We start from the raw sequence: 22095 nt of genomic DNA on the forward strand, positions 1-22095 counted from the left end.
TTGGTGTTGGTTCATTCTGATTTGTGCTGAAAATCCTAAATAATAGGAGTCAAGCAAAAAAGTAAGGCCAGTCCAGTACTTGTCCTGATCCATTTGCCATATCCTGTCATGTTGCTGTTCACTTTTTTGTCTGTAGAAGGACCTGTTTTTATGCTTGCCATGGCACAGGGTCCAGAAGGACATTCTGGAGCTTGAGGCTTGGCTCACAGCCATGCTTCTGGGCAGCAGGTGTACTGACACCCAAGGGATGGCAGTGGAAAACAGCTAGAGCAATAACCTCCTCCCCTTCTCAGCCAAAACACAGAATTTATATTCCTTGCCTTTTTGATTAATTATTTGCTGCCTGCAGTGTCTCTCTTGGGAATGAGAAGTGAAGTGCAGAGGGCAGTTCTCCTCAAGATAATTTGTATGAAATTTAGAACAAGACTGACATAGTAACTGTTAGGTAGCTCTCCTGGCATAAGAAGCATTCTTTGCTCTGTGGGACACGTATGTTTTGATTCTGTAATGACTTTATGCCATCTGAGATTAAAACTATGAATATGTAAGTCTTACTAAAGAACTAAGAGGAAGTATTTCTGGCAAAGAGACTTTTAAAGTAATTGCCATTTAATTCTACTCCATAGTTGTAAATGTAAATCTAAAATGATGCTCTTGGATTAATTTGTGGAAACTGATAGTTAAAGTAAGTCATCAATAAGAAAACCTTCTAGAGATTTTTAGTAGAATAGGGTTTATTATAATTTATATTGTTTTTAAAATTATGCTTGATATTTCATTAGTATACATTATATGAGTCTGTTTAATTTTAGTTGGATATCAGGATTGATGAAACCTAAAAAGTTAATTTTATATATAGTCTTCGTGTGGAATTTCATTTCATTTAATGTAATTTTATCTTATATAAGACTTGTGAATTCTGAAAGGACTTCATTATGCCCTTGATGTGGTATATGGATTAGAGACTAGCAACTGTACAACCCTGCTATCCAAACAGGTGAAAACTATGGAAAGTGTACCCTAATTCAGTGTTGGCCTTCACTTAAACCTGAAATGACAGTAACTAAAGTATTTGTAAAATGTATATGAGCTAGTAGCACTGATACTTTAAAATATGTTGAATTCTGAAAATCACTTCTGATGCATTTATTTCTTTCTTCTCTGCAGCCTGCCATAGAATACAGAAGTCTTCTGGACAAACTTCACAGGCTGGAGCAGGACTGCCTGAAGAGATTCCTTTTTGTAAAGCAGGAGGAATATTTTGCAAAGGCTTATAGAGAGCTGGCTGTTACCCAAAGAAAGGAGCTCCATACTATTTTTTTTACACAGATAACAAATGCCACTTTAAAGGGAGAACTGAAGTTGGAAGCAGCTAAAACATTAGTGGAAGGTTACTCTAAAATACAGGTAATAAGGTGATATGTCCATTCCTAACCTAAAGACAGAATACAAACCTGCAGTACTTTCAAGAAATGTGTCAGGACTAATGTTATCACTTGCATAACTAGCTTTCTTAGAAAGTGTTTTAAAAATTATAATGCCCTTTTTAGCATGTCTAGACATCTGCACAACTGTATATTGAGGTATATGCACGTGTTCAAACCCCCTAGGCATCAAGTGCTCTTGTATGCTTAAGAAGATATACTGAGCCCCCCAGTCCAAATATGTAGGTTATTGAAATTGTGGTCTGAAGTATTATGATTTTGTGCTTAGAGGGGTTGAGTGTCTCCAGATTATATGGTAAAGGGATGAAGAGTATGTTCAGGAGTTTAGTTTTGCTTTCGGTTACATTTTAAACCTCTTGCAACAGAATACCTTGAGTTTTTCCTCCATTTGTGTTGAAAGCTAGTGCTCTAGATTACAGGAGTTCTGGGAATTGTTGTTCTGGCTGCTTCTTGAGGAAGAGTTTGACTGTTGTGGTCCTGCAGGTTGAAAGGCAGGTTAAAAAGCAACATCTGAAAATAGGCATCAGAGCATGTAAGTCCTACTCATAAAACCTGATGTACAGCCTTATATACAGAAGCTGCACATGGGCTACTATCAGAGGGAGATGCAGCAAGCACTTTGTGCAGAAGACAGTTAAGCAGCCAGGTTCAAAGAGGTAAAGCAAGTGAAAAAAGTTTGGACTGTGTTTTGGCTGCTCAGACATGGATCATGTAATTAGCAGACTTTGTCTTGGCTATGTGTGCTAGCAGAATGTCTGTTGTAGAGCACTGTGTGCCTGACTGCTCTCTGCCCAGACCCATGTGTAGGTATCTAAACCTTCCTGTTCCCCACTGTTGGAAGGGGGAAATGGCACCTGTGTGCAGTGGACTTGGCTTTCCCTATGCTGTACTCAACATACATGGAAAAGTTGGCTTTGAAGCCAACTTATAGACACCTCTGAAAATGTGACCCTTTATGTAATCATACAGTACATTTTAAAGAACAGTTCTGTTAACACTGGTAGTGTTGCATGTGAATGTGAATACCTGATCAAATGACCTGTTAACTCAGGGCCCTCAGGACATGCACACAGTATTGAGGTAAATCAGGCCAATAGCTCAGCACATTATTTATTTTGTTTTGTTGAGATGACCATAATCATTTGATGTGATCATTAGAGTTAAGTTGATATGAGCTTATTTTTTTGCACTTATTGGAAATTTTTACCTTTGCCCTATTAATGAACAAATCTGGTCTGATACTGGCAGGTGTTAGCCGAAATTAGTATTACATCTAATTAAATGTTCATATTTGTTCACATTCTTTCCTGTAGGGTGATGTTGAAGAGCTAATGGATTTTTTGCAAGCTTGCAAGAAATATCATCTGAATAAAAGATTTTCATACAGAGAATATCTTATAAGTAAGATACAGTCAAGGGATTCTCACGTCTCTGCTCTTATAAATGCCGCAGCAGCCCAGATATCAAGTCTCATTAATAAGACAGAAAGGTAAATAACTCAACTGTTTCCTTGTCAGCCATTTGACTACTTTATCTCACAGAAAACAGACTCGTCAAAAGTCTTTTTTCTGTGTTACCTAGCAGGAGAGTTGCATAAAAATGTTATCTTTTAGTTAATTCTAACAAAATATTTTTGTAACTGACTTGCTTTGTTAATTAAATCCCAGTTTTATTATCTGTGTCCACTTTGTACAACACAGAGATTAATTGCTGGAAACACATTTCCTGTATAGTAGCTGTTTCTAATTGTGAGTTCAGTGGGAACTAGACTCATGTAAGATTCTCAATGTCTTTATACATCCATTATTTGTGTAAATACTCATCAGTCACATGAAAATTTGTGCCAGAGTCCATTGCAACATATACCAGTGAAGACCATTTGTCTATGCACTTTATGCACAAATATCTAGATTTAACAGAAAAGAACAATTTTGATTCACTTTTGATTGAAGGTGTTTGAGGAACTGGATGCACAGTTTCTCTTTTTGAGCTGGAAATCATAAATATTTTTAAGTAAAGTAGATTAAGTTTATAAAGAACATAACTGGAGGATTTTTGACTAGCAGAGAATATACCTGTTGCAGGAAATTAAAAGGTAGATGTCAGGGAAGTAAAAAGTAGACCTGGAAAGGGACTGTTGTAATACACTCATTTAGTTTATTTGGGATATCATACCAGACCTAGGCTGATTGAGTACTCTGTAGGATACTTGGAATCAAGGTAGAGGTAGAAATGGTTACTCAGCAGACACACAGAGATGTAGTTATTTAAAATTGTGCGGCTGTGAGAAAGACATCGTGCTGCTACCCAGGGAACTGTGTTAGTTTGGCATATTATTGACATTACTGAGGATCCTGCCAGGGTAGCAAAATATATCAGTGTACAGGAAAACAACCTAGCACGGCTGCTGTTGGTCTTGTGCATTCAGCTTTATTTGTATATTTGAGATGTCTGTATTGAGGTCAGTCACTGACAATATGTGAAATGTGCATTAAGAGAACCAGATGAACACTGACCTTTATGGTGTGTTTTTTCTTCCATAATGTTATTTTAAAAGTAATTTAATATTATGGAAGCAGGAAGTCTGTTAAAAGCTACCATAGATTTCATCTGTTAGTGTCCCAAGATAATTTATCTGGATTTGTTGGTATCTTTTCTTTGCTTTTCCTTTTGATTGTTCTGTGTTCTGCCTCATTGGAATCATACTCTAAGTTTAGCTCAAATCACCCTGAGTTCAGCCTCGAGATTCATTAGTTGGAGAGAGCTTCTTCCACTAGTCTTGCACGGTTTTGCTGAGGTCTCTGGCTGTGCAGCTCAAAGACAAAAATGTCATGGAATAGGAAATATAATTCAGACACGTCTTTCACAGAGAGTTCCCTTCCATCAGTTCATGCCTCTCCTCGGATTTGTATTTTAAGGTCTGAGATGTTTTCACAGAAGATGTGGTCATGTGAAAAGCCTTTGTGAGAACTTCACTGTGTGACCATTGCAGTGTACATCTGGGACTTCTCAAGCTGGAAAAATTGGTTCCACCCATTGCTTAATGCCTGTTATTGCACCTAACAGTCACAAAACAAATCAACTATAAAACAGAAAGGAAAGGCATAGTGTTAGTTAGAAGATCTCATTGATCTTATCCCCAAAACTGTATTAAATTTATTAAAAAACCTTCCAAAGCCCCCCAAACTTCCAAAAGCAACAAGATTTATTACCAAGATGAAAAATCATTTTTTCTAACACTTTCCTATTAAACTTTCAGCATATGCATTGATTGGTTGTCTGTGGCTTGACAACACATGTCAATAGTTAGAGATATCATTTGTACAGAAGCAATCCCATTTGGCTTTCTGGGCCTAGAACTAATTATTTTCCAGTAACTTCCCACACCTGCTGCAACAGTAATTCCTCTCAGACAAATGTTACCCAAACTCTTATAATTCATTCTTTAGGTGGTGTGGTTATAAAACTCCAGAATGTAGTATCTCAGTTTATTTGCTGGTGTTTCATTTTCTAGAGGCAAACTGAAATAGCATAGTATAACTCAGGAGAAATTCATAATTACATAACATAGGCTTGTACTTAAGTTTCTAACTAGAAAGTGATTTTGGGAATGTTTACAAATTGGAGCATTAAAATTTGAGCAGCAAGAGAAGTCTGGTCTGAATGGTACTTTAAATTTGTATCCATAGTATCCCCTTATTTTTCACCTTATCATTGAATCTGCTTGTCTAAATATAGATACAGCTCTGTCTAAATCTATTTTATCCAGCTTTATAATAGAGTGCCTTAAACTTACTGCTATAAATGGAATTCAAAAATACAAAACTTAAATGGAGAAGAGAGAAAAGATATAGATTAGATATACCACAGATAGATGCAGTGATAAACCAGCAGATAGATATTGAGGGGAGAAGTATTTTTAAAATGAAGCTTTAATAGTATGTTTGTAATTTATCAAATAGCAAGGCAATTTCAAATTAACGTGAAAAAGATTCTGTGTGGCTAAAAATGAATGTTATAAAAAGCAAAATAAACCCAAACCAGTTATAGGGAGGGCTGTGAAGATTTTAAATTAAATAGAGCAGCCAGAGTTTTCAAGATGTATTTATTTAAAATGTCCCATTTGTCTAGACTAGTTTTTGAGTACTCACTGTCTTTTGAAAATCAAGTCTGGACTACAGTGCCAAAAAAGCAGGAAAGGAGAATTTAACATATAATCTGTAATCATGGATTTAAGAGATGGCTACATGGCTTCTTTATGTTTTTTCTTCAAGAGTATTGGGCAAAAGGGTAATACTTGAGGAAGTGTTTATCTTAGGTTGTTCTTGCTATCAACAAAAGTGCAAGATTCTCATGTTTTTGGACTATAAAATCTGTAAAACATTGTGTTATTCTTTTGCTAGTATATTCCTGTTCACAAGAAATTTCTTTCTTCTTCAGTCTCTTAAAAATTGAATTCAGTTCTTGTGACTCATTAGGTACAAACAGTTGCAAGCTCCTTTATAAATTTCTCCCCAAACTTAAATTTTTTAAGACCTCAAGAATTTCCTGTGTATTGTGTTTCTAAAGTGGTCAAAAGATTGAAGCAAGGGCCTTATGCTGGTCTCGTTCTTCTTAATAATCACCATTTATGTGGACCTAGTCCATAGAAAGTAGGTTTCCAATGATGTCTTGGCTGGACATTTCTGGAAGTCAGCAGTAATGCAACACTATGAAGTTTTCTAATCATCTCTTAAAACCTTTTCTGCTTGTAGCACTCTGCTATGTAGGGAGGGCATTTATTGCCCTGAATTATTTACACAAATTGTGATCTGGACAGCAGCAAGATGTTGATTCAGCAGATGAAATCCCAGTGTAGCTGGAGTAGCATGGGCAGAATCATGCAAATTCTCTCTGTGTAGTTACTGTATAGTGATGTGATTCAGCCTCCCCGTGCATTCAGACCTGTACAGCTTTTTGCTTCATAGCTATCTGCCTTTTGCTTTACGGGTTCTCCTGTTCCTTCTTTAGCTTTCATGCAACAATTTTCATTTGCTGGGGTTCAGCATCCCAGAACACTGGTTCTCTGTAACATCAGATACAAAGTCCTACTTTTTACTTTAATACTCTCACTCTGTATTTTTTCCTTAATTTACTGGATTTTGTTCAATACAGAGAAGTCAAGGTCTCTCTCTGATTGACCTGTGATACTGCTGCTATTGGCTACACACTTCATCTCTGTACCTTCCTTGGTGCTCACTGCCTTTGGGAGGATCTCCCTTTAAACATCCTGGGCATTACCACAGTATTCTCCTTCATTAAACTTCTCTTTGTTCAAAGACATGTGCTTGCACATTTCTTCAGTGATTAAATGTCTGGTATGCTGAGACCAGGCAGTTTATCATACAGTCTATGCAATCTCATTATCTTTATCCTCCCCTTTTGTTTTGCATTTCTGTTTGGCATCCCTTGAGACTAGACATCTTTTATTCCTAATACTGTAATTGTTTTTGTATTGTATTTATATGAAACCAGAAATTAAAGTGTCTTGCCAGGATCGAGCCTTTTAGGATTTGCGTAACACCGATTAATATAAGTTGACACATAAACTGACATCAGCTTCTGTGGTGGGATACTGCATCACCTAGAGTTTTAGCTGTGGACATACTGGATCTTTAAATAAACCAGCTGAAATACTGTAGACACTCTTTTTGAAATCCTAAAAATAGGTAGCTATATATCATCTTCCTATCATTCTGTGTTGCATGACTTTTCTTAAACTTTCATTTGCTGTGTGGTTCCAGCACATCTATCTTTTTCTATTGCAGACTCTCTTTACTGCCCTGGACAGGGATTTTAATTGGATGCAGCAAGCCTGGGTTTTTTTCCTCAGTACAAGAAAGGATGAAGGTGTTAAAAATAATATCTTGGTTATTATCTTTCCTCACTTCCTCACCATAATTAGTTACCTTTATTCACATATATTTTGCCTTGGGATCAGTCAAAAAGGAGAGGCAGGACTTCGAGTTACCAAATATGGGCTAAAAACTTTGTGTTGTTCTGGAGTTTTTTGACAAAACACTGGATTTTAACAGTGATTAGTTTCAAGGCAGAAATTACCTGGCCAATAATTATGCTTGGTGGGTTACTCCCAATATACTGAAAAGTATTTTAATCCTCTTTGCAGATTAAAGAAACACAATAGATAGGCTTTGAAAAAGCTCTGCAAAAGGAGGACCTCTTTTGTTGACATAACTATGATAGAGCACATCTGAGTTTCTATCCAGCACATACATTATATAGGGGTGATGTTTCATGGCTTGCTCAGATGTTATGGGTGCATGAGCAGAAGATGGGAAGGTGTGAATTATGAGATCTGGCCACCTTGGTTACAGTGCAGTGAGTGCAAACAAGTTAATTTGGTAATCTTCTGCTTTATTTTATCTCTTATTTTGAGCATTTTGGTTGGAATTAAGTTGTCACAGTAGCAGTAAATCCAATAAACCAAAATGACACTCTCCTTTTTGGAGAAGGGCTTGCTTACCCCATTTAGATGCTACTTTAATTTAGGAGTTGGGCCAGGTATCACACTGAAATGAAAACTTTGAAAACTCTGGATTGATCTGAGTCCTGACTCTGTAATGTTCATGTTTTTGAAAAAATGGGGACTGGATAGGTAAACTAGAAGATATTTGTGTAACATCCAGGTTCAGGTCAGGAACTGGTGCTTTCAATTCAAAGTTTCATGTTGACTTTTTCAACACCACATTTTGTAAGTCTGTGCTTAATAGAAATTACAACTCACAGATGTCCAACAGCCTGGTCTGAATTAAGATGTTCTTTTATTCTGTTGAATAAGAAAGATTTGGGGAACTTGTAGTGTAGATGTAATAGCAGGTAAGTTCTGAAATTCAGTTTGAGTTTGTGGTGAGGGAGATTTTTTTAACTGTTGCAGGCAGTGTTGAGATCTTGTTTTCTCTTTGACATAAATACTGTAGCAACTGGAGGTAGACCATAGTCTTGAACTTCCACTTGAAAGCACTGTGGGCGTATGACTGACAATTTGCTGTTTCAAATAATTGAATTTTGCTACTATTTTGAATTTTTTATAATTCTTCTGATATAAATTTAATAGGAAGTATGAACATAAATATTTTGTGAACGTGATTGCTTTGCCTATTAAAAATAATTTTTTGTTCTCTTTACTTGATTAGATGCTTTAAAGAGAAATTGGTTTTTAATGAGAAGGAGTTGTAAAAGACATATAAAATGGCATTCCAGGGTCATTAAATGAAAAAAAAAACCAAATATGCATAATATATAAGGTTTAAAATGTCTAACTTGCATATCAATTACATTACAAACTGATGTGTAATTGGTTTTGCACTTGCCTGTCCTTCCTGTCCATCCATCCTTCTTCCCATTTCTTTTTCATCTACCTTCACAAACTCCCTCAGTTCTGTGCTCATCTCTGAGATTGTCCTTGAATTATCCCCTTCTGTGTTTGATTCTCCCAGATGTCACTGCTAAAGAAACAAAGATCACTTTTGTGTCTATTTTGCTGAGCCTTTTTATGGTGCTAATTGCCTCAGATATCCTTTTGCTCTTAAGAATTTGGAATAACAGCCTTGAAACACTGTTATTACAGAGCAGGTCATCTACCTGAAAGTCATTTGGGAATCCTGCTGGACCGAGCTGAGACTGAAATTAATTTTGTTAAACAGAAATTTGATCATGATTTAAAACAAGAAAAGCAGAAGCTTTACCAGAAACTCATTACCAAGCGAAGGCGGGAAATGCTACAAAAGGTAATTATTTTCAATATATTTATTTTCATAGGGCTTATCTTGAATTAGAAATTGAATTAATTGAAAAATAAAATGTCGTTTTTACAACAGGGGTCAACACTGCCAGGAGCATGGTTTAAAATAAGTGCCAGTTGATTTTAGCTGTGTACCACCATGTTCTGTATTAGTCATGCAGCAATTCATAGCTGTTCTTTTAGAAAAACCTGCAAGAAAGTAACTTATTTCATCTTACCTGGAGAAACTTCTGAGGCTCCTCTGATTGGTGTAATGTGTCCAAGGGGGTAATGACAAGCTTCTGTAACATGCAGACAGGCAAAAGCCAGCTCAGGTTTAGGAGATGGCTCAGATGACAGTCACCATTTTCTGTAGTTTTCCTGGCCATGTGTGACCTGAGTGAATTCAATAGCACAGTTAAAAATCAGCTACAAACCAAAACTTTTAAAAATACTTTACCTATGGTTGCTTGTGGTAGAACTCATGTCATCTCAGCCACCTAAAAGTCGAAGGTAACTCCAAAAGATACAGGTCATCTCATAATGTAAGGTGACTTGCAGGTGATCTGACAGGGAGTTGTCCAAAGGTATACTTGAAAGTTACCTTTCTCTGCCTAAAAGATGTAGAAAAAAACCTAGTTTGGGTTAAGTGGTAGTTCTTAAGATGACTCAAGCTAGGAGAGATTTATCTTCTCTTTTGCAGGATGTGTTTCACTGCTTTGTGCTCTTTAACAGATACCAGTGTGAGCATAGACATCCGGCCTGGTGATGGTGACATCATTTGTTATATTTATTCTCAATGTAGGTTGCTTTGGTTTAGCTTTCCAATGAAGCTGCAGGATGGGGAAAATACCAAAAAAACCAAAACAACAACAACAAAAAAACCAAACCAAACAAAAAACCAACCAACCAAACAAACAAAAACCCACCAAAACAAACAAACAAACAAAAACCCCCACCAAAACAAAACAAAAAAACCCAAAACAAAACAAAAAATAACAAACCAACACCAAAACCCACCTTTTTTTTGGTAATTTTAAATTTTTTTTTTCTTTCATGCTATTTGATCTAGATTCACTTCTGGAAAACTGCCAGATCACTGAAATTCAGAGAGCTGAGATTATATCGAACCACATGATGATGCATTTGTTTAGGTGTTAGCTCTTTTATCTAGCAGCAGTCCATATTATCACAGCCCTTGTATCTGACAATCGTCAGAGTTATAACAGACCTCCCTATCACAGACCATCTTAGGTGCTCACAAAGCAAATCTGTTAAGGGCTAGGTAAGCCTCTGGGCACTGAAAAGCAGTTTCAAGAACATGGAAAAGCAAAAGTATGTAATTTTTTGTTGCTGTGAAATTCATACTTAAGGAGCTAGAATTCAAGATGTTCCTTTTTCTTAACTTTGTTCCTCCTTTTGGTAAATGAATTAGCAGAAAGAGCATCAGAAGGAGCAGCTGGCACTAGGAGACCCCTTCAAAACTTCTAATGAGATCTCCCACTACCTGAGACACTGGAAAAATCTTCTGAGTGATCACACCACTGAATTTGAAGAACTCACTGAAAAGCTTGACAATGAGGCCAGCGAAGCACTGAAGGAGCTTCTATTCAGCCTAGCAGAGAAAGCCATTGAAGAGCTTAAACGTGTTCAGTGTGGAATGTTTGTGCAAGAACTGGTCAAGCTCAATGTACCAAAGTTGTTCCTGCTAGAAGCTGTGGAGGAGCACAAAAAAGAGATGGTGGTTAAACGTGCACAGCTTGAAAGGGAAGAACGTGATAAGAGCGTGGCTGCTGAAGAGCTACTTCAGCTCACCAGGCAGAAACTAAGCCAAGAGCTGGAAACAGGCATCTCGGAACAAAAAAAAATAAGGAGCTGGGAACAGTCAATATTCATGCAAGTATCTCTCTGTACTCTTTTCCTAGTTACTGTGGCAAATAGAAGAGAACTGGGAGCTTTCACACCTGTCCAGTTGTAATTCTTAATGATCAGTTCTCTATTGGGCACTTAGGCATTGATTTTTTTTTTCAAGCACTCAGCCTGTGCAGTACCAATGGGTGAGCACTGCAGTGGAAATCCAGGAAGCAGCAGTCTTGAAGCTAAAAATGTGGAATAAAGGTTTTATATTTCCATTCATTCCATGGGATGTATCACTTACATGCCTTTCATTGTTTTTCTCAGTCTGTTCTTTGAAGTCCCGCACTTTGGAAATGCCAATTAGTGTGTCAGACCTAATTGGCCCCAAGTCCAAGCTCAATATAATCCTTGTAGCCACAAGTCAAGCCTTATCCATCAAATTTGTTTTAAACTTTGGCACAGTATTTCCACAGAGTCCCTAAGCACACAGTGCAGTATCTGCCTGTCCAGCTCATGGCTCCATGTGTCAGACTGAGCTGCTCTGCAGACAGTGTCCCTGGCACCAAGCCCTGAGCCATCATGGCACAGGCAGTGCTGCAGAGAGGAGTACTGGCCCCTGGAAGTGTTATGAACATTGCTGCCTGCTGCAGTGTGACCCTGGGAAGGTGGGAAAGCAGGGGGAGGCCTTGCCACAGTTGGGAGACCTTGCACAAGGAGGCCCATGGCTGTAGCCAGGAGTGGTTGTGCCTCTCACAGTGTGCAGCAAGGTCCCTGAGAGATTAGGGAATGTTCGTGAGCATTTCTTCTTAGCTTTCAAGTACATTTATGTCTGGCTGTTAGATTGCCTGAATATTTGCAGTACTACATTTCCTATACAATGTCTATTTAATAAGAGACATTGTTAGAGACACGGGAACATGAAAACATAAAATTGCAGCTTTAGGGGAAGCAACTGGAACAGGCAAACCTATAATAAGCTGCGTGGCTCTGAATAAAATGTACCAGGCATGAGATTGGACAGGGAGGGAGGAAAAAAAAGACACTTGTAAAAGTTTTTCCATCATACCCCTTCTTTAAGGCAAAATAGATTTCCATGGGCAGTTTTTTCTCAACAGAATTTTTATAAGTTTTCCTGACATGTTGTAAAACCATATAACAGGAGAATAAAAAGAAACTTTACCCATTACATTTGCTTTGCTAAAGAAAAAAAAATTCCATTTTTTCCCATTGTTTTGGTTCCAATTTCAAGGGCTTTGTATTTTATTCAGCATTTTAAATATTTTTCTGTGAGTGATTTATATGTATTTTCTAGCTTGTCTTAACTATCTCTTGTTTACATTGCTGAGAGCAGACCTGCAGGATATGGAGGTAGACTGTATGAGCCAGCAGGATTTTCCTATTTCTAACTTAGCATTCCATAATAATTGTGTTCCAACATATAGTGTGCCTGTCATATTTGTTAGACACTATCTTTATTTGAAGCAGCAGTAAGCTTTTTGGGTTTTTTCAGTAAAATGCAGGAAAATACATACAAAAAATGCAGCAACAACTGTCCTATCAATAGCCCCTTAAAATCTGTCACTGTCTTTTTTCAGTCCATTTTCTGTCATGGTATTTTGATGACAGATGCCAGCTTTCATGTTTATGTTCTCATCTGCTATCTAGTTTTCACAAAACATAATTTTGAATGATAGCTTTTCATTTTTGTTGCTTATCAAAGAGACCATGGGTTAGTCCAAAATATTTATGAAGATTATTAGTGCTTAAAGTCCTTTTTAAATATAAACATGGCCAAATTCTATTTGCTGTATTTTATTTCATATCTCTCTTTATATATCTATATACACAGATTTATAGCATGGATTTTCTTCCATTAGTCTAGGACAAGATGACAAATGGTTAAGTATACCATAAATGATCATTTGGAGTAGTCTTGTCTTAAAGTAAATGACTTTTTGAAGGGAAAAACCTCATGCATTAAAAATGTATTAACTGTTCTTTCCTGAATCAATAGAAAGAAAAAAGGATTTCTAAACTCAAATATTTTAGTGAAATGGTGAGGTAGTATAGGCCTGGTATACGTTAAATAAAAGTCTCAATACTAATGAAACATGCAGTATAATATATTTTTCAATGAAAAGTACTCTTTAAAAAACGTGCAGTTCATGTTTTAAATACAAATATTTTGTGGAATAAAAGAAATTTCCAAGCAAATAAAAGTATGTTATTTTTTGTGAAATATTTTTAGAGAAAATAAGATAAACAAGGTAGGAAGATGAATGCAGTCTATGGTTAAGCAGAACTGAGCATGCTTTATTTTTAAGTCAGCTTGACCTGATGATGGTCAGTTCCTTAGAGATCTGTATTGAGAACCTTATTTCTACAAAATGGGAACTTTAGGTAATTCAAATTACTCTTAAAATATATTCCATTTTTCAGACCACAAAGAGCCTTTTTACAAATAACAGCTGGAACCCTTGTGACCTGCTTATGGAAGGGATGACATATGCGTTTATAATAAAGAGAGATTTAATTTTATTTTTTTCTTCTCCATAGCTGTGACTGCTAAGTGCTGGGAAACAGCACAGAGAGGCTTTATGGGAAGCTTTTATCTTGATTTCAGCTGAAGTTCAGAGATTGTATTGTCTGAAGAGGTGGAAGGATTCTATGCATAGGAAATGTGCTAAAAGTATTTTTATTTTTTTAAATATTCAAAAGCTGTTTGAAAAAATGAAGTTTTACAGTCCAGGAAGTTCTGGACTGCAGAATTTAAGGTATCCTTAAGGGTATGTTGTACATGCTGAGCAGTTCACTGCTCTGTGTGGAATCACCAACTTATACCATGGAATAGACCAAAAATGGATGATCACTGCTGAGTAAATAAAGTGTTTGTGTGCATGTCTCTTACATTTTATGCAATATTGCCTGAATCACTGAACAGCAAATGGTTCTTATTTTTTTTAACAGGCAACTTCTAAGTTTACCCCTCTCACTCTCAGAAGAGGAGTTGCTTAGAATGAGGCAGGAGTTGCACTGCTGCTTCTCTCAGGTGGACAGCAGCTTGGCTTGGCCCAAGATAAGAGCAAGAACCTTGCTTAAGTCTTTTGAGCTGGAGCAGAGGGACACCGAAGTGCTGAAAAATGAGCAGAATTTAGCAATGGCCAACAAACAGGTGAGAGCAGCATGTGGAAGTGTTACCTGGGGCTGCTGGTCTGCAGATCTGGGTCTGTAGATTCTTCATAGGTGTGACAGCAGTGTACACCTTTCCTGTCTGCATGGACCAGTGGACTTAAAGATAATGGTTTGGGCAGCAGTTGGATAAATAGTTTTTTGCACATACCACCTGTGTTTTTCTGTTGCTTTTGTGAAAGTTTTGGGAGTTTCTGGAAAAAAAAAAAAAAAAAAAAAAAAAAAAAAAAAAAAAAAAAAACAAAAAACAAAAAAAAAACAAACTTTACATTATTTTGTCTTTTTAGGAAGGTAAAGTTCCTGAGTGAGATAGCCTTTCTTGGCAAGAAATTTGGCATGATTTCTGTTTCTTGTTTCCAAAAAGATTTAAGTGTATGCAGACAGTTTGGGGTTATTTCCCCACATCTAAATATGCAGAAGATGAGGCATCCTCAAAGTTAGAGAAATATTTCCAACAAGGAATCTACCTGCCTGTCAAATCTAGCACTTCTTAAATAACCCTGTGAGGGGTGTTTAATTCCTTCAGTAAAATGTAAAAGCTGTGGAATTGTAAATGGTTTTCAGTTCTTATAAAATACAGGAGCAGAAAATGTTTCCTGTATTAGTTGTGTCTGATACCATCTTAAAGAGAAGGAGTCACCCTTGCTTTGTTTTGGTTCAGTTATGTTTTCTAAACATGTCAACTGCATTGGTTAATTGTGCTAGGAATTAGCTGAGTTCAAGCCTTAATAGTTTCTAAAGTACTAAAGGAGGGAAATGACTTTGCAAAACCTTACAGTTGAACAGATGTTATCAATTCCCCAAGAGTACATATACTTACTTGGTATTCTTGTAAAGGAATAGAAAGGTCAAGAATAATTTGGTTACATGGAATGGTGCTTCTTAATATTGTCATGGTTCATTTGTGATTCATAGACTGTGTGTTGAAAACAATGTAGATCTTAAATTAATATTCTTTGTTCATTTTTAACTGTGCTGAGAGGACAGCGTATCAGTTAACATCTTCTCTTATTATCACTACTAAAGCTTGTTTAAAATCAAATTTATATGCTATGGGTTTTCATGGAAAGGGTGAATATATAATTCTACTTGAAAGGAATTTTTTAAAAAATTCTAACTTTGTCTGAATGTCCAAAATGAATTTTCTGCATGAATAGGCAGAATGTTCATTTCAGAAGTACGTTCTCAGTGAAAATAATATTTGCCAAGTGTTTCATTATTTGGTAGATTTACCAATAATAGCAAGTAATAATCTTAACATCATCATCCTCATATACCTGTTACAAATAAAATGTTTTTGCTCATCTTGTAGCAACATTCTAAAATGGGAAAAACAGGATCCAAGAATAGAAATAAGTTAGATATTCTGAAGAAATCTTTACAGGACAAAATTTTAATTTATGAAGACTCAGTGAAAGGTGAAAATTTGAATAAGGTAAGTACAATCTTTTCTGGGCTGAGATCAAAACTTTGATCTTTAGTAATTAAATAATGACAGTATCAATGTGAATAAGAATCAGAGAAAAAAGATGTAAGGTATACTGACATGATGCATCTCCTTACTATTGCCTGATTTTATAAAGATGTTGCATTTAATGCTCAATAGTTTTTGCTTTGTTTTAATTTTTGCATCTTAGTTACAGAACTGGTTTTGTGTCTCACCCCTTTGTTTTCCCCAATGGTTCTGGGATTTGCTGTGTGCAAGACTACGAGGCTGCTGTAGATCTTGTGGTTTTCTAGAAGAACTTTCAAAACATGGAAGATGCTTCAATGTATGCTTCAGCTGACCAGTGTTTAGTTCCTGGACATCTGCTAATGCTGCTGAAAATCCAAAAATGGATTCTTAGATCCAAATGCTTTATGGATAGGGTCTGAGTTTATTTGTACAGAACTAATTGAAAGGAAGTCTTGATTCTGGTGTGTACCTTTTAGAGACGCACAGCCCCACTCTAAAGTTAGTCCTTGAGAAATGAGTGGGGCCGACTTTAATACAGGATTTTGAAGGCTTTTTACTTCCCTGCTGGTAGATGTTCCAAGAGATCTTTCACATGTGTAGTCCTTAGACACTACAGCTGACCTTTCTGGTGTTGTAGTTCCCACCAACAGGGCAATCACTGTAAGTCTTCATTATTTTTAGACTCGTAAAATGGGGGAGATTGAGTACATGTACGAAGGGGTGCCTGCTGTGTTAAGGTACTAGCCATGTAGATATCCCAGTTAAATGGTCAAGCTCATATCTGCATGTTCTTTAAAAAGAGAGACCAAACTTGATGGGATAAATGCATTTCATTCGGTAGAAGGGCAACATATCTGCTCTCGGAGGCCATGGTAGTAAACTTGACCAAAACTTTAAAAGGTTTTGACATTCCTCCTTTGATGACTGTGGTTCTTCCATTCTGACAAAGACAGTAGTTATTTAGCATTGCTGTTAAAATACATAGTGCTGGAAATTTCTGAAAATGCTGATTTCTGAAAATGGTTGTGGTTGGTTTGGGTTTTTTTTTTTGATGTGCTGTGAAACCTATCAGATTAGATTTGTCACGATGAAGAGAACATTTAGAGATGAAGTGAGGAAAAACCTTGGGCTCTGCTACCAGCAGTGTATGTGGATGGGCATGTGGGGCAGCAGGTGTTGCCAACAGCAAGTAGTGGAGTTGGAGCTCTCAGGGCTTCATGTGCATTCTCTATCTGGGTCTCCTCTCTCTTACAATCCAGCTCTTTGGGCCCATGTGAATAGTACAGGGAGGGATCAAAAAACAAAACTGGTAATTTTTTATTGTCTTTTGAATATTCAGCTACCTAAATGTTATATATGTAGTGCAGTCATCAGTGTCTAACCTAGACATCCACCTTACAGGCCAGTGGAAACCCGTATTTTAGGTTATGAAACCTACTGAGAGGTACCTTTTTCTTTTCTTTGAGTATGAAGGAAGCTTAGAGTGAAAAACTCAGATGGAGGCATCTAAAGAAGGCAGTTGCAGCTGGCTCCTGTACACATTGTCCCACAGAAAAATAGTCACAATTCTGTGTCCTTGGTTGTCAATGTCAGTGGAGCACTGCATTGGATCGTGTGCCTGCACATGCTGCTCTTGCCTTTCACCCTTGAATAGTTCCTGTGGATGTTCCATCAAATGTGTGGCAGAAACACAGTTACTGAGTTAAATCGCTTGGATTTTATGCTGTTTGATGTTGATCCAATCCAGTTTTAATCTTATTTGAAATCCATTGGCAATAGACTTTCGATTTACAGTTTAACTTTGTTTTATTTAAGAGGATTTTTTGTTATTTGCCCTAAAAATAGTAGGCTGAATGTCACCAGTCAGCATTAACAGACACTTGCCCATTTGAAACTAAATATAGTCTTTCTATAAGTTTCATGTTTTTTCTAAGCAAAAGGGCATATTTTATCTTTCCTTTTAACCATAGGTAACCATAGATTTATTTGTATTTCTAGCTTTAAATTTTATTATAGTAAAAATTATGTAGACCCTCTGTTTTGGGTTAGCATTTAATATTAAAAGTTCTCACTACCCTAAAAGAAAGGCTAATCTCTTTACAGCATTTGGCTGTATTGTAATTTTTTTTTTATTACAGTAAAAGCTTGGAATTGAAGGTTAAAAGCACTTCTTGAAACAGTGTATTACACGAAAAGATAACAGCATTGATTTCTTTGCTGTCATAATCCTGCTTGCTAATTACAGAGTACTAAAATCATAAGTGTGCATGTAGGAGTTTCTGTTAATCTTTCTATCTCTTGTGTTTTGGTTGCTGTGGTTTTTTTTTTAGATTAAGTATGAGTTGCAGCTTGAAAAGGAGTGTCACCTGCGCAGTCTGGAAAATAAACTTGGAGAGTATATTGCTTCTTTGGCCTTTCAAAAGACCGTTAAAAAGTCCAAAATGCTGGAGCTGTATGCTGCTATCATAAACGTGCAAGCTTTGCTCTTTGAACAACTGAACGCATCAAAAACTCTGTCAAGACTGGAATGTATTCAGATTTTAGAAGCACATAATCCTGTAAGTAATGTAGTTGTTAAAAGAAAAAATCCTGTTTAGAAACTGCCACTCTTAGAGTATCTTGGATTTAGCTGCTGGTTTGCAGCTTCTGGTGGCCCAGACTTTAATTTCTGTGAGTATGTGCACTTTAATGCATTCAGTAAAAGACATAAAGAGAAGGACAGCCAAGGAAGATTGTGTACTATTATTTTTTATTTTTGTTATAGTTCCATGCAGTCAGAAAGAGTAGTATTTTGGTAGCTACTTAATATTTTATTGATTGAAAGAAAGACAGTTCAGAAGTGATTTGGACTCATGACTGAAGGAGTAAATTGTTGTGTTTGTCTTACAGAGTTGCATGTTATAATGCTGTCCATATGCAAAATCCGTAACTACATGATAGGCTTCAACTGTCGAGTTTTTAGAAATTATCTCTACAGCCTCCTACCTATCTCGGTCCAGACACACTGATGCAGTTCAAACAGTAGAAAATCTGGATAAAACTCTTCCCTTCACCGTATTTATTACATACTTGATATGTACCAATTTTCTAATCCTTTTTTAATACTTCAGTGCTCCCTTTTCACAAGGACTTTCTTTTCTGCATCTGCTATTTGAAACCATCCAAGTGAGGCTTGGGGAGAGCACTGGAGTAGAACAAACAAAATGGGTTTTTGAGAAAAACTTCTTTGCTAGAGGGCATCATTAGACAGCTATTGCTGTGAAAATTCCTTGTTAAATTTTAATGTGGTCATCTCTACAGAGTTTTTTATAGAGTGGCAGTTAGAATGCTCATATGCCTCCAGTTTTGCTTGAATTTGTATTAGATCTGTAGGAAATAGTGAAAATTGTATGTAGGTAGAGTATTTTTGCCTTCTATGCCATAAGTGTGAGGCAGCTTTTCAGAGTAGTTGCTTTTACCTTCTCTGTCCTTGAACAACTGAAGAAAAAGGATTGAAGAAGTAGAAGTGAGATCTAGAATACCTAACACTGGGTTAAATACAGCTGATGAGGCAGAGGAATAGCTTAAAATTCAGCATTTTCTCCAAGGGACAGGTTGGGAAGAGGGGCTTCAAGATAGTAAGCAACGTAAAGGTTGAAGTGAGACGACAGTGACATTGGAAATGGATATATGAAGTGAGATCTTTAGCATAGGGGGGTCCAGTCCCCTGAAGACTTTAAACCTTTGATTTTCAGAGTATTTTATTTTAACCCTAACTTTTTCAGACTAATCATATATTACTGCCTTTTAATTTAAATTCCTTTGATATTAGCTGTTAATTTGGTATAACTAAAACTAGTTAGTCTGAGTTTCTCAGGCTGTTTCAGTGGATTTATGCAGCTTACAAATGAATTTGAATGGTGGTGTTCCTTAGTTTTGATCTCAGCCATGCTGGCAGAATACTTGCTAGATGTCCTCTACAGTGGAAGGTTTCAGAGAGCATTGACTTTTAACACAATGAAAATTGAGTCATAACTTTGTTCATGGTTCTGATATTCATAATGTGCCAGTCATGTTTACTGAAGCTGTGCAATGAATTGAAAAGTGTAATGACTGGAAGTGGCTGGGTAGAATAAGAAATGAATAAAGTAATATCAGAAAATCTGATACCATCATCTTTTTTCTTCACTCCAAATGAAATTTGTTCTTTCAAGTTATAATTTAACTTCTTATCATGCATTTTCAACCTCTAGGAGATTGAAGAACTTGACAAGAAGCTGGAGTATGAGATGTTGCATAAAGAGTCAGCACAGCAGCATCTAATGAGTAGGCAAAGGTGGATTCTGGATGGTTTGGGTCTCTCAAATGAAGCTCTGGACATGAATGCAGAAAGACATGTGACAGTTCTGTTAAGACAGGCCATGAATAAATGTAGACAATTTATAAACCTGTACCAGCAAAGGTAAGTTATTTGGTGTCAGTTTTTACTATGTTACTGCAGTTCATATGGTCCATATGATATTCCTGAGAAATAGCAGGAGGAATTCTGTGGTTTTAGGGAGGGACCATGCCTCTGTGTTTGAACTCTGCTTCTTGTGCTGTGGCCCAGAGCGTAACTAAGGAGTTGGGAATATTGAAATAAGAACCATGAAATAATAATAACTTAGTAGCATATATATTGTGCTGTGCGTTGTGTGGCAGTCACCATTTTTTTGACAGGAATAGTGCAAAAATAATGATACTCCTTAGCATTAAGGAGGAAAAGAATTTTTTCCCTATTATTTTGTCTCCGAAGAAGATAGGGAGGGACTTCAGAGCAACATGATCTGCTGGGGTCAGAGGAAATAGCTGGGACAATTTAAATTGAATTTTCATCTCCAGTGTCATACTGTAGACTGAATTCCCTGGCACACAATTATATTTGATGAGATGTATAAACTCCTCTTCAATTTCAATTTTCCCTGGCCAGTTTTTAATTAAAGATATGAGTAACAAATAAAATGCTTCTTGAGAGGTATTTAGAAATATCTATCTTGTCATAAAGGCTGACTAGCAAAAATGGGCAATAATCTGCAAAATTGCAGCCTATTGTTTTACTTTTATTGGAGTTGCAGGAGGTAGAAATGACATTTCCACGTGTATTGCACAGTATTAAAAGCCTAGCACATTTCAAGCTTCATGTAACATCCTCAAAGTGTGCTTTCCATTAGAAAGAGTGTTTTCCACAAAACCACTGATATATTAAAGATGACTGTAATAGTGGTAAGTCTGTTTAATTCTGAAAAGTCTGGAGCTCTACTTGGTTTAGATGAACAACTTTCCTGTTGCAGAAGTAAAGAGTCAGTAGAAGATGAGATAAATCTCTGCACGAGTATTCTCAGACCCATCAGGGAAGCTTTCAAAGAAACTGCAACTAGGCTTTACTTGAAAACTTACTGGAAGGAACAAATTTGGTACTTCTGTACATTGCAGGATCTGTATATAATGTCATCATGTTTTGGTCTAGAAAAGAAAAATAATCACCAGCAATGAGGAAGTTAATTGTTTAATATCATATTTCAGTTACAAAAAGATCCACAACTTGCCTTAAAGTGTGCTGGAGAAATTTAAAGTGTAGGGAAGAGGATGGGGACAGGTTGAATCACATTGCTTTGGAGTGATATCAGATTTGAATTGTGTGCAAGAGCATTGCCTTTGATTCTGCTCTGATGTTTGTTGGGGGTACAGAAAAGAGGGTAAGTGAATTTGGCATATTTTAAAAGTTAGGCTGCTCACAGCAGATTTGCTGACAGACAGATATGCTTCCAAAATGGGTGACTTTCAGATTTTGTTTCCTGTAATACAGTCATTGCACCTGGGAACATTTCAATGTTAATTCTGTCTTTCACTTCAGCTTGAGAGATGAACAGTGGAATTGTGTGGTGCTTGAAGATCTCCTGGAAAATATAGAAATGAATGCATTTTTGGCAATTTATAGTCAGGTAAGCATGAAATTGAACAAAGCTTCCAAGTTTAAATTACAGCTGTATCTGGATATCAGCTTTTCTTCTTTTTTGGGAAGCATTAGATGGTTTAGAGTTACGCTCTGCTAGGAGTTGCTACCAGTTTGCAGCCCATACTGGCAGTCACTTCTGTTAATTCTGAACTACTTTCAGCCTTTTGCATTTTATGGAGTTATACTTCTGTTTGTTCATTTACAAATCCTTTCAGGGTTTGTTCTGTTGTATTTCATTCTGTGGAGAGCTGAAGTACCTGATTTTCTGGTTAACAGACAGATTTACATTTGGATTTTCATGTAATGATAAAAGGGTTTTCTTTAGATTTTGGTGAGTGTTAAGAACGATTTGCATTGACTTTGTTTCAAAATTAAATTATAGCAGGACTGCTAG

At 36.6% G+C, this 22095-nt stretch overlaps 1 protein-coding gene across 1 annotated transcript in view; it reads left to right on the forward strand.

Moving 5' to 3' along the window:
- Positions 1-22095, forward strand: part of EVC2 (EvC ciliary complex subunit 2) — a 62832-nt gene that overhangs the window by 35374 nt on the left and 5363 nt on the right. The window contains exons 11-19 of the mRNA XM_066317248.1: positions 1168-1407; positions 2759-2934; positions 9073-9232; positions 10661-11121; positions 14050-14254; positions 15584-15706; positions 18058-18285; positions 19960-20168; positions 21600-21687. Coding sequence (XP_066173345.1) covers positions 1168-1407; positions 2759-2934; positions 9073-9232; positions 10661-11121; positions 14050-14254; positions 15584-15706; positions 18058-18285; positions 19960-20168; positions 21600-21687 — 1890 coding nt within the window. The remainder of the gene's footprint in view (positions 1-1167; positions 1408-2758; positions 2935-9072; positions 9233-10660; positions 11122-14049; positions 14255-15583; positions 15707-18057; positions 18286-19959; positions 20169-21599; positions 21688-22095) is intronic.

Source organism: Sylvia atricapilla, chromosome 4, assembly GCF_009819655.1.
Source record: "Sylvia atricapilla isolate bSylAtr1 chromosome 4, bSylAtr1.pri, whole genome shotgun sequence".
In the NCBI taxonomy this organism is placed as follows: domain Eukaryota; kingdom Metazoa; phylum Chordata; class Aves; order Passeriformes; family Sylviidae; genus Sylvia; species Sylvia atricapilla.